Source organism: Notolabrus celidotus, chromosome 6 (assembly GCF_009762535.1).
Source record: "Notolabrus celidotus isolate fNotCel1 chromosome 6, fNotCel1.pri, whole genome shotgun sequence".
NCBI lineage: Eukaryota > Metazoa > Chordata > Actinopteri > Labriformes > Labridae > Notolabrus > Notolabrus celidotus.
Genome location: NC_048277.1, coordinates 38,701,791 through 38,714,290, shown reverse-complemented (window position 1 = coordinate 38,714,290; position 12,500 = coordinate 38,701,791). Strand labels below are relative to the sequence as shown.

General features: G+C 44.9%; 1 protein-coding gene across 1 annotated transcript in view; it reads left to right on the top strand.

Annotated features, from left to right (window-relative positions):
* LOC117813929 (sodium channel protein type 4 subunit alpha B-like) overlaps nucleotides 1–12,500 on the top strand; it is a 34,517-nt gene that overhangs the window by 8,576 nt on the left and 13,441 nt on the right. Inside the window, exons 12-23 of the mRNA XM_034684988.1 lie at nucleotides 790–865; nucleotides 3,558–3,787; nucleotides 3,868–3,939; nucleotides 4,027–4,113; nucleotides 6,207–6,563; nucleotides 7,709–7,865; nucleotides 7,974–8,155; nucleotides 8,287–8,374; nucleotides 8,499–8,653; nucleotides 10,396–10,569; nucleotides 10,801–10,917; nucleotides 12,236–12,500. The exon at nucleotides 12,236–12,500 is cut by the window's right edge and continues 20 nt beyond it. Of these exons, the coding sequence (XP_034540879.1) occupies nucleotides 790–865; nucleotides 3,558–3,787; nucleotides 3,868–3,939; nucleotides 4,027–4,113; nucleotides 6,207–6,563; nucleotides 7,709–7,865; nucleotides 7,974–8,155; nucleotides 8,287–8,374; nucleotides 8,499–8,653; nucleotides 10,396–10,569; nucleotides 10,801–10,917; nucleotides 12,236–12,500 (1,960 nt within the window). The remainder of the gene's footprint in view (nucleotides 1–789; nucleotides 866–3,557; nucleotides 3,788–3,867; nucleotides 3,940–4,026; nucleotides 4,114–6,206; nucleotides 6,564–7,708; nucleotides 7,866–7,973; nucleotides 8,156–8,286; nucleotides 8,375–8,498; nucleotides 8,654–10,395; nucleotides 10,570–10,800; nucleotides 10,918–12,235) is intronic.

Sequence of the window (12,500 nt, the reverse complement as noted above, 5' to 3'; positions counted from 1 at the left end):
AGGTGAGTCAGACAGATGAGTCAGTCAGGTGATCAGAACCGTTTATAATCAACAGGTGAGTCAGACAGGTGAGTCAGTCAGGTGATCAGAACCGTTTATAATCAACAGGTGAGTCAGTCAGGTGATCAGAACCGTTTATAATCAACAGGTGAGTCAGACAGGTGAGTCAGTCAGGTGATCAGAACCGTTTATAATCAACAGGTGAGTCAGTCAGGTGATCAGAACCGTTTATAATCAACAGGTGAGTCAGACAGGTGAGTCAGTCAGGTGATCAGAACCGTTTATAATCAACAGGTGAGTCAGTCAGGTGATCAGAACGTTTATAATCAACAGGTGAGTCAGTCAGGTGATCAGAACGTTTATAATCAACAGGTGAGTCAGTCAGGTGATCAGAACTGTTTATAATCAACAGGTGAGTCAGTCAGGTGATCAGAACGTTTATAATCAACAGGTGAGTCAGTCAAGTGATCAGAACGTTTATAATCAACAGGTGAGTCAGTCAGGTGATCAGAACGTTTATAATCAACAGGTGAGTCAGTCAGGTGATCAGAACGTTTATAATCAACAGGTGAGTCAGTCAGGTGATCAGAACGTTTATAATCAACAGGTGAGTCAGACAGGTGATCAGAACCGTTCATAATCAACAGGTGAGTCAGTCAGAGGGAAAATAAGCAGATAATGAACAGGTAAGGAATGAGTAGCAGGGACGATGGATCCTCTCAGGTACGTCTGTCGTACCTGAGCTCAGGGGGCGTGGCTTCACAGGAAACTATGTGTCTGTAATTACAGCGGGCAGCCAGCAGGGCGGCGCTCTCTGAGACAGAGGGGGAGAAGATCCCAAAGAAGCAACACAACAAAGTGGAGGGTAACACACACACACACGCACACACGCACACACACACACACACACACACACACACACACACACACACACACACACACACACACACACACACACACACACACACACACACACACACACACACACACACACACACACACACAATCAATCAATCAATCAATCAATCAATCTTTAATAATGTTCTCCTCAGGGTCTTTCCTCAGAGCAGGTCTAGACCCTCATATATCTCCAACCTGCTCCCTCATTAAATCCCCTGTAGACCCCTCAGACCCTCAGACCTGGACCAGATCAGGCTCCGACTCTGTAGAACAGTCTTCTGTTTCCACTGAGACGTGTAAAAAGCAGCTGAAGACTCTTTTGTTGGTTTCTGACCCTCGTCTGGAGTTTGATTTTATTTTGTCTTATTCATTAACATCGTCCTCTGAAGCTCTCTGGGACTCTGACTAGTGTTGTAGTCAAGACCACATTAACCGAGACCAAGACATGTCCGAGACCAGAGAGCACTGAGACCAAGACAAGACCAAGACATGTCCGAGACCAGAGTGCACTGAGACCAAGACAAGACCAAGACATGTACGAGACCAGAGTGCACTGAGACCAAGACAAGACCAAGACATGTCCGAGACCAGAGTGCACTGAGACCAAGACAAGACCAAGACATGTACGAGACCAGAGTGCACTGAGACCAAGACAAGACCAAGACATGTCCGAGACCAGAGTGCACTGAGACCAAGACAAGACCAAGACATGTCCGAGACCAGAGTGCACTGAGACCAAGACAAGACCAAGACATGTCCGAGACCAGAGTGCACTGAGACCAAGACAAGACCAAGACATGTCCGAGACCAGAGTGCACTGAGACCAAGACAAGACCAAGACATGTACGAGACCAGAGTGCACTGAGACCAAGACAAGACCAAGACATGTACGAGACCAGAGTGCACCGGAGTTGAAAACCGGTTAATGAAGAGGTTGATGAAGGACAGGTTGAAGAAGGACAGGTTGATGAAGGACAGGTTGATGAAGAGGTTGATGAAGAGGTTGATGAAGAGGTTGATGAAGGACAGGTTGATGAAGGACAGGTTGATGAAGAGGTTGATGAAGGACAGGTTGATGAAGGACAGGTTGATGAAGGACAGGTTGATGAAGAGGTTAATGAAGGACAGGTTGATGAAGAGGTTAATGAAGGACAGGTTGATGAAGAGGTTGATGAAGGACAGGTTGATGAAGAGGTTAATGAAGGACAGGTTGATGAAGAGGTTGATGAAGGACAGGTTGATGAAGAGGTTGATAAAGGACAGGTTGATGAAGAGGTTGATGAAGAGGTTGATGAAGAGGTTGATGAAGGACAGGTTGATGAAGAGGTTGATGAAGGACAGGTTGATGAAGAGGTTGATGAAGAGGTTGATGAAGGACAGGTTGATGAAGAGGTTGATGAAGGACAGGTTGATGAAGAGGTTAATGAAGGACAGGTTAATGAAGGACAGGTTGATGAAGAGGTTGATGAAGGACAGGTTGATGAAGGACAGGTTGATGAAGAGGTTGATGAAGGACAGGTTGATGAAGAGGTTGATGAAGGACAGGTTGATGAAGAGGTTGATGAAGGACAGGTTGAAGAAGAGGTTGATGAAGGACAGGTTGATGAAGAGGTTGATGAAGAGGTTGATGAAGGACAGGTTGAAGAAGAGGTTGATGAAGGACAGGTTGAAGAAGAGGTTGATAAAGGACAGGTTGATAAAGGACAGGTTGATGAAGGACAGGTTGATGAAGAGGTTGATGGAAGAGGTTGATAAAGGACAGGTTGATGAAGAGGTTGATGAAGGACAGGTTGATGAAGGACAGGTTGAAGAAGAGGTTGATGAAGGACAGGTTAATGAAGAGGTTGATAAAGGACAGGTTGATGAAGAGGTTGATGAAGGACAGGTTGATGAAGGACAGGTTGAAGAAGGACAGGTTGATGAAGAGGTTGATGAAGGACAGGTTGATGAAGGACAGGTTGATGAAGAGGTTGATGAAGAGGTTGAAGAAGAGGTTGATGAAGGACAGGTTGATGAAGAGGTTGATGAAGAGGTTGATGAAGAGGTTGATGAAGAGGTTGATGAAGAGGTTGAAGAAGAGGTTGATGAAGGACAGGTTGATGAAGGACAGGTTGATGAAGGACAGGTTGAAGAAGGACAGGTTGATGAAGAGGTTGATGAAGGACAGGTTGATGAAGGACAGGTTGATGAAGGACAGGTTGATGAAGAGGTTGATGAAGAGGTTGATGAAGAGGTTGATGAAGGACAGGTTGATGAAGGACAGGTTGATGAAGGACAGGTTGATGAAGAGGTTGATGAAGAGGTTGATGAAGAGGTTGATGAAGGACAGGTTGATGAAGGACAGGTTGATGAAGAGGTTGATGAAGAGGTTGATGAAGGACAGGTTGATGAAGAGGTTGATGAAGGACAGGTTGATGAAGAGGTTGATGAAGAGGTTGATGAAGAGGTTGATGAAGGACAGGTTGAAGAAGAGGTTGATGAAGGACAGGTTGAAGAAGAGGTTGATGAAGGACAGGTTGATGAAGGACAGGTTGATGAAGAGGTTGATGAAGGACAGGTTGAAGAAGAGGTTGATGAAGGACAGGTTGATGAAGGACAGGTTGATGAAGAGGTTGATGAAGGACAGCTAGATGAAGAGTCTGTGTTCTTCCTCTCAGGCCCTGAGGACGGCGGCTGGTGTTCCCCTTGTGGCCCGGCCTTCACTGACCCCTGTCTGAAGTGGACTTGTTGTGGCTGCTGGCTCAAACAGCGTATCTTCAGCTTCGTCATGCACCCGATGTTCGACCTCTTCATCGTCCTCTGCCTCGTCCTGAACATCGTGTTCATGGGGATGGAACACTATCCTATGTCGGAGCGGTTCGAGTCCACGCTGGCGACGGCTGATCTGGTGAGTGAAGCTCAGCGTCCGTGAATACTTTACCTCAGTGTGACCTCTGACCTCTGACCTCTGACCTCTGACCCTCTCAGGTCTTCCTCTTTATCTTCTTGGCTGAAATGGTTCTCAGAATCATCGCCCTGGACCCGTACGGCTACTTCCGGGTCAGACTACTTCCTGTTTGTCACCATGGTTACTGATAAAACTTAAAGTTGTTCCCACAGTAACTTGTTCTGTTGCTATGGTTACAGGTGGGCTGGAACATCTTCGATTGCATCATCATTTCCCTCAGCTTCGTCATGATGATGTTCGAGCTGATCGGCTTCTGGTTAACAGTGGTCAGTGTGATGTCATCGTCGTCTTCTCCATATTCTTCATTCGTTCAACCATTGACGAAGCGTTCATCTATTCACAACACGTTCATCCATTCACAACACACTCATCCATTCACAACACGTTCATCCATTCACAACACACTCATCCATTCACAAAACGCTCAACCATTCACACAGCATTCATCCATTCACAACACGTTCATCCATTCACAAAACGCTCATCCATTCACACAGCATTCATCCATTCACAACACGTTCATCCATTCACAACACACTCATCCATTCACACAGCATTCATCCATTCACAACACGTTCAACCATTCACAACACACTCATCCATTCACAACACACTCATCCATTCACAACACACTCATCCATTCACAACACGTTCATCCATTCACAACACACTCATCCATTCACAACACACTCATCCATTCACACAGCATTCATCCATTCACAACACGTTCATCCATTCACAACACACTCATCCATTCACAACACGTTCATCCATTCACAACACACTCATCCATTCACAAAACGCTCAACCATTCACACAGCATTCATCCATTCACAACACGTTCATCCATTCACACAGCATTCAGCCATTCACACAGCATTCATCCATTCACAACACACTCATCCATTCACAAAACGCTCAACCATTCACACAGCATTCATCCATTCACAACACGTTCATCCATTCACACAGCATTCATCCATTCACAACACACTCATCCATTCACAACACACTCATCCATTCACACAGCATTCATCCATTCACAACACACTCATCCATTCACACAGCATTCATCCATTCACAACACATTCATCCATTCACACTGGGTTCACTCATTCACACAGCGTTTACCATTCACAACACACTCATCCATTCACAACACACTCATCCATTCACACAGCATTCATCCATTCACAACACACTCATCCATTCACACAGCATTCATCCATTCACAACACACTCATCCATTCACACAGCATTCATCCATTCACAACACATTCATCCATTCACACTGGGTTCACTCATTCACACAGCGTTTACCATTCACAACACACTCATCCATTCCCAACACGTTCAACCATCACAACACGCTCATCCATTCACAACACGTTCAACCATTCAAGAAGAATTCAACCACTCACAACACACTCATCCATTCACACAGCATTCATCCATTCACAACACATTCATCCATTCACAACACGTTCAACCATTCATGAAGCATTCATCCATTCACAACACACTCATCCATTCATGAAGCATTCATCCATTCACAACACATTCATCCATTCACAACACGTTCAACCATTCAAGAAGAATTCATCCATTCACAACACACTCATCCATTCACACAGCATTCATCCATTCACAACACATTCATCCATTCACAACACGTTCAACCATTCAAGAAGAATTCATCCATTCACAACACACTCATCCCTTCACACAGCATTCATCCATTCACAACACGTTCATCCATTCACAACACATTTACTTATTCACAGCAAATTCACATAATAATCCATTCACAACACGTTCATCCATTCACACCCAGTTCCTTCATTTACTCAACATTCATCCATCTACATCATATTTATCCATTCACAACAAGTTCATCCATTCACTCAACGTTCATCCATTCACAACAAGTTCATCCATTCACTCAACGTTCATCCATTCACAACAAGTTCATCCATTCACAACAAGTTCATCCATTCACAACAAGTTCATCGATTCACTCAACGTTCATCCATTCACAACAAGTTCATCCATTCACTCCACGTTCATCCATTCACAACACACTCATCCATTCACACCCCATTTAGTTCCTTTCTCCTTTCCTTTCACCTCATTTCTTCACCTGTCTCCTTGTCTCCTTTCCTGTCCCCTCATTTCCTTACCTGTCTCCTTGTATCCTTTCCTGTCCACTCATTTCCTGACCTGTCTCCTTGTCTTAGTTCCTGTCTCCTCACCTGTCTCCTTGTCTCCTTTCCTGTCCCCCGTTTCCTAACCTGTCTCCTTGTCTTAGTTCCTGTCTCCTCACCGGTCTCCTTGTCTCCTTTCCTTGTCTCCTGTGCAGCTGCGAGTGTTCAGGCTTGCCAGGTGGTGGCCTGCGTTCCACAAGTTCCTGAAGCTGGTCTGGTCCTCGGTGTGCGCCCTGAGGAACCTGACTCTGGTCCTGCTGGTCCTGGTCTTCCTGTTCAGTGTGGTCGACACACAGCTGTTCCAGAATAACTACAGAGACTGTGCTTGCCGCATTAGTACAGACTGTGAGCTCCCACGCTGGCACATGAGCGACTTCTACCACTCCTTCCTCCTGGTCTGCAGGGTCCTGTTCGGAGAATGGATCGAGACTCTGTGGGACTGCATGCAGGTCTCAAATAAAGCCACTTGTCTGCTGTTCTTCATGACTCTCGTGGTCATCGGGAAACTGCTGGTGAGTCTCTGCATGTTTTCCTGGTCTTTTTGCAGGTCCTGAGTCTGTCCCTGGTCTTATTGCAGGTCCTGAGTCTGTCCCTGGTCTTATTGCAGGTCCTGAGTCTGTCCCTAGTTCTGTTACAGGTCCTGAGTCTGCCCCTGGCCCAATTACAGGTCCTGAGTCTGTCCCTGGTTTAGTTGCAGGTCCTGAGTCTGTCCCTGGTCCTATTGCAGGTCCTGAGTCTGTCCCTGGTGTTGTTGCAGGTCCTGAGTCTGCTCCTGACCCTGTTACAGGTCCTGAGTCTGTCCCTGGTTTTATTGCAGGTCATGAGTCTGTCCCTGGTTTTATTGCAGGTCATGAGTCTGTCCCTGGTCCTATTGCAGGTCCTGAGTCTGTTCCTGGTCTTATTGCAGGTCCTGAGTCTGTCCCTGGTTTAGTTGCAGGTCCTGAGTCTGTCCCTGGTCCTATTGCAGGCCCTAAGTCTGTCCCTGGTCTTGTTGCAGGTCCTGAGTCTGTCCCTGGTCTTGTTGCAGATCCTCAGTCTGTCCCTGGTCTTTTTGCAGGTCTTGAGTCTGTCCCTGGTCTTGTTGCAGGTCCTGAGTCTGTCCCTGGTTAAGTTGCAGGTCCTGAGTCCGTCCCTGGTCCTATTGCAGGTCCTGAGTCTGTTCCTGGTCTTATTGCAGGTCCTGAGTCTGTTCCTGGTCTTATTGCAGGTCCTGAGTCTGTCCCTGGTTTAGTTGCAGGTCCTGAGTCTGTCCCTCGTCCTATTGCAGGCCCTGAGTCTGTCCCTAGTTCTGTTACAGGTCCTGAGTCTGCCCCTGGTTTAGTTGCAGGTCCTGAGTCTGTCCCTCGTCCTATTGCAGGCCCTGAGTCTGTCCCTAGTTCTGTTACAGGTCCTGAGTCTGCCCCTGGCCCAATTACAGGTCCTGAGTCTGTCCCTGGTTTAGTTGCAGGTCCTGAGTCTGTCCCTGGTGTTGTTGCAGGTCCTGAGTCTACTCCTGACCCTGTTACAGGTCCTGAGTCTGTCCCTGGTTTTATTGCAGGTCCTGAGTCTGTCCCTGGTTTTATTGTAGGTCATGAGTCTGTCCCTGGTTTTATTGCAGGTCCTGAGTCTGCTCCTGACCCTGTTACAGGTCCTGAGTCTGTCCCTGGTTTTATTGTAGGTCATGAGTCTGTTCCTGACCCTGTTGCTGAGCTGGGTGACCAGTGACTGTCTGTATCCATCACAACAAACGGAGAGGACCAGCCTGCACGCCGCTGTAGTCCAGATCAGAAGGACTTTCCGACGTCTGCTGGGAAAGGAGAATCCAGATCCAACAGGTCTGATCAGAACCTGCAGCTCCGATGATTCCTGATCTGGGGTCTCTGCTGTGGTGGATCTGATTTCTTTGGTCTTCTTGTTGTGTCTCTCTGCTTCTCTTACGTTAGCTGCTGACAGCGAGGACGGGGACAGGAAGGACGGCCTGGCCCTGGACCTTGTGACCTCGGACCAGTATTCGTCAGAGCTTCAGGCCCTCAAAGGGGAAACCAGCGAGCGGCTGGACATCGAGTCCCAGAGAGTCCCCATCGCTGAGATCCAGGATCCACTCAAAGCTGAGAAAGAAATGACCGTAAGCTAACGCAGCCTCTGCAGCTCCACCTCAGGGTTCAGGGAGGGTTCTCTGTGAGCGAGGCATGATTCAGAATAAAAGAGAAGAAGAAGAAATGATGCTGCGCAGTAATCTGCTGAATGTTTGTTCAGAGTGACGATGAGACCAAGTGTCCTGAGGGTCAGCCGGACCAACAGGATCCAGATCAGAGAGGAACACCTGAGGACTGCTGCTGTGACGGTACGGGTCTGTGATTACATCATTAAGGTTTACATTTACACTATACATTATATGTGTGTGTGTGTGTGTGTGTGTGTGTGTGTGTGTGTGTGTGTGTTTGTGTGTGTGTGTGTGTGTGTTGCAGGGTGCTATCGATGCTGTCCCCTGCTGGACTTAAATAAGTCCCAGAGCCTGGGGAGGGTCTGGTCTACCTTCAGGAGAAGCTGCCTCTCCATCATTCAGCATCGAGCCTTTGAGGCCTTCATCTTCCTCATCATCGTGCTGAGCTGTACAGCTCTGGTAAACACAAACAACATGAACAAGATTAATCAACATGAACAAGATTAATCAACATGAACAAGATAAATCAACATGAACAAGATAAATCAACATGATTAATCAACATGAACAAGATTAATCAACATGAACAAGATTAATCAACATGAACAAGATAAATCAACATGATTAATCAACATGAACAAGATTAATCAACATGATTAATCAACATGAACAAGATTAATCAACATGAACAAGATTAATCAACATGATTAATCAACATGAACAAGATTAATCAACATGAACAAGATTAATCAACATGAACATGATTAATCAACATGATTAATCAACATGAACAAGATTAATCAACATGAACAAGATTAATCAACATGAACAAGATTAATCAACATGATTAATCAACATGAACAAGATTAATCAACATGAACAAGATAAATCAACATGAACATGATTAATCGACATGAACAAGATAAATCAACATGAACAAGATTAATCAACATGAACAAGATAAATCAACATGAACAAGATTAATCAACATGAACAAGATTAATCAACATGATTAATCAACATGAACATAATTAATCAACATGAACAAGATTAATCAACATGAACAAGATTAATCAACATGATTAATCAACATGATTAATCAACATGAACATGATTAATCAACATGAACAAGATTAATCAACATGAACAAGATTAATCAACATGATTAATCAACATGAACAAGATTAATCAACATGATTAATCAACATGAACAAGATTAATCAACATGAACAAGATTAATCAACATGAACATGATTAATCAACATGATTAATCAACATGAACATGATTAATCAACGTGAACATGATTAATCAACATGAACAAGATTAATCAACATGAACAAGATAAATCAACATGAACATGATTAATCGACATGAACAAGATAAATCAACATGAACAAGATTAATCAACATGAACAAGATTAATCAACATGAACAAGATAAATCAACATGAACAAGATTAATCAACATGAACAAGATAAATCCACATGAACAAGATTAATCAACATGAACAAGATTAATCAACATGAACAAGATAAATCAACATGAACAAGATGAATCAACATGAACAAGATAAATCCACATGAACAAGATTAATCAACATGAACAAGATAAATCAACATGAACAAGATTAATCAACATGAACAAGATTAATCAACAACATGATTAATCAACATGAACATGATTAATCAACATGAACATGATTAATCAACAACATGATTAATCAACATGAACATGATTAATCAACATGATTAATCAACATGAACATGATTAATCAACAACATGATTAATCAACATGAACATGATTAATCAACAACATGATTAATCAACATGAACATGATTAATCAACGTGAACATGATTAATCAACATGAACAAGATTAATCAACATGAACAAGATTAATCAACATGAACATGATTAATCAACGTGAACAAGATTAATCAACATGAACAAGATAAATCAACATGAACAAGATTAATCAACATGAACAAGATTAATCAACAACACGATTAATCAACAACATGATCAATCAACATGAACACGATTAATCAACATGAACATGATTAATCAACAACATGATTAATCCACATGAACCAGATTAATCAACAACATGATTAATCCACATGAACCAGATTAATCAACATGAACATGATCGTGCTCGTGTGTGTGTGTGTGTGTGTGTGTGTGTGTGTGTGTGTGAACAGGTGTTTGAGGACATTCACCTGCCTCAGCGTCAGGTCCTGAAGATGGTGGTGGAGATTGCAGACCAGGTGTTCACCTTCGTCTTCCTGCTGGAGATGCTTCTGAAGTGGAGCGCTTTGGGACTGAAGAAGTACTTCACGGACGCCTGGTGCTGGCTGGACTTCCTCATCTTAGACGTAAGACCATCAGTGGCTCACAGAGGAGCTCTGTTACTCTGACCGTCAGGTACAAGAACAGCTATGGACTTCATGTTGAGCTGATGGCTGCTAGCAGCAGCTCTGTATGTGATGTGAGGACAGAGGAGATCATCAGAGACCGTCACCATGAACTGTCCCTTTAAATCATCTGTTCAAATAAAGGATTCACCTGATAGGTCACTCCCTCACTAACAGGTGTGTCTCTTCCAGGTGTCTCTCGCCTGTCTAATCGCTGGCCTGATGGGATCCTCTGAGTGGGGAGCCTCCATCTTCTCTCTGAGGGCCCTGATGCCTCTGAGGATCCTGTCCCGCGTCCAGGGCCTGAGGGTGAGCTGGGCCCTACACACAAACAGAGCAGGTCTAGACCGTACTCTATGTTGTATTATTAACAAAGACCCATCATGAAGACCGGATCAGATCCAGTCCCCTCTTCCAGACAGGACTCAGTCTGATCTCATCTTAATCCACCATGAGCAGAGCACTTTGCAGCATTTAGCAAGTTACAGTGGCAAGGACAAACTTCCTTTAACAGGCAGAAACCTCCAGCAGGACCAGACTCATGTTAGACAAACTTCCTTTAACAGGCAGAGACCTCCAGCAGGACCAGACTCATGTTAGACAATGTTCCTTTAACAGGCAGAGACCTCCAGCAGGACCAGACTCATGTTAGACAAACTTCCCTTAACAGGCAGAGACCTCCAGCAGGACCAGACTCATGTTAGACAATGTTCCTTTAACAGGCAGAGACCTCCAGCAGGACCAGACTCATGTTAGACAATGTTCCTTTAACAGGCAGAGACCTCCAGCAAGACCAGACTCATGTTAGACAATGTTCCTTCAACAGGCAGAGACCTCCAGTAGGACCAGACTCATGTTAGACAATGTTCCTTTAACAGGCAGAGACCTCCAGCAAGACCAGACTCATGTTAGACAATGTTCCTTTAACAGGCAGAGACCCCCAGCAGGACCAGACTCATGTTAGACAAACTTCCCTTAACAGGCAGAGACCTCCAGCAGGACCAGACTCATGTTAGACAATGTTCCTTTAACAGGCAGAGACCTCCAGCAGGACCAGACTCATGTAAGACAAACTTCCCTTAACAGGCAGAGACCTCCAGCAGGACCAGACTCATGTTAGACAATGTTCCTTTAACAGGCAGAGACCTCCAGCAGGACCAGACTCATGTTAGACAATGTTCCTTTAACAGGCAGAGACCTCCAGCAAGACCAGACTCATGTTAGACAATGTTCCTTCAACAGGCAGAGACCTCCAGCAGGACCAGACTCATGTTAGACAATGTTCCTTTAACAGGCAGAGACCTCCAGCAAGACCAGACTCATGTTAGACAATGTTCCTTTAACAGGCAGAGACCTCCAGCAGGACCAGACTCATGTTAGACAAACTTCCTTTAACAGGCAGAGACCTCCAGCAGGACCAGACTCATGTTAGACAAACTTCCTTTAACAGGCAGAGACCTCCAGCAAGACCAGACTCATGTTAGACACACATCTGCTGAGACAGTTTTGGAGAGAGGGATAGAGGGAGATGAAGAGAGAGAGAGAGGGATGGACAGAGACAGACTACAACAATAACAATGAAAATGATGGGACTGATCTGTCTGTCTGTCTGTCTGTCTGCCTGCAGGTGGTGGTTCATACTCTGGTCCGGTCTTTTCCGTCCCTGTTTGATGTGGTTCTGGTGTCTTTGATGGTCTGGTTTGTCTTCTGCCTTGTGGGCGTGAGGCTGTTCGCTGGGAAATTTCATTTCTGTTTCAATGAGACGTCAGAGGAGTACTTCTTAGCTGAGCATGTGAACAACAAGACCGAGTGCTTCTACCTGATTGATGCAAACTTCACTGAAATCAGATGGAAGAACGCCAAGTACACCTTCGACCACATGGGGGCCGGTT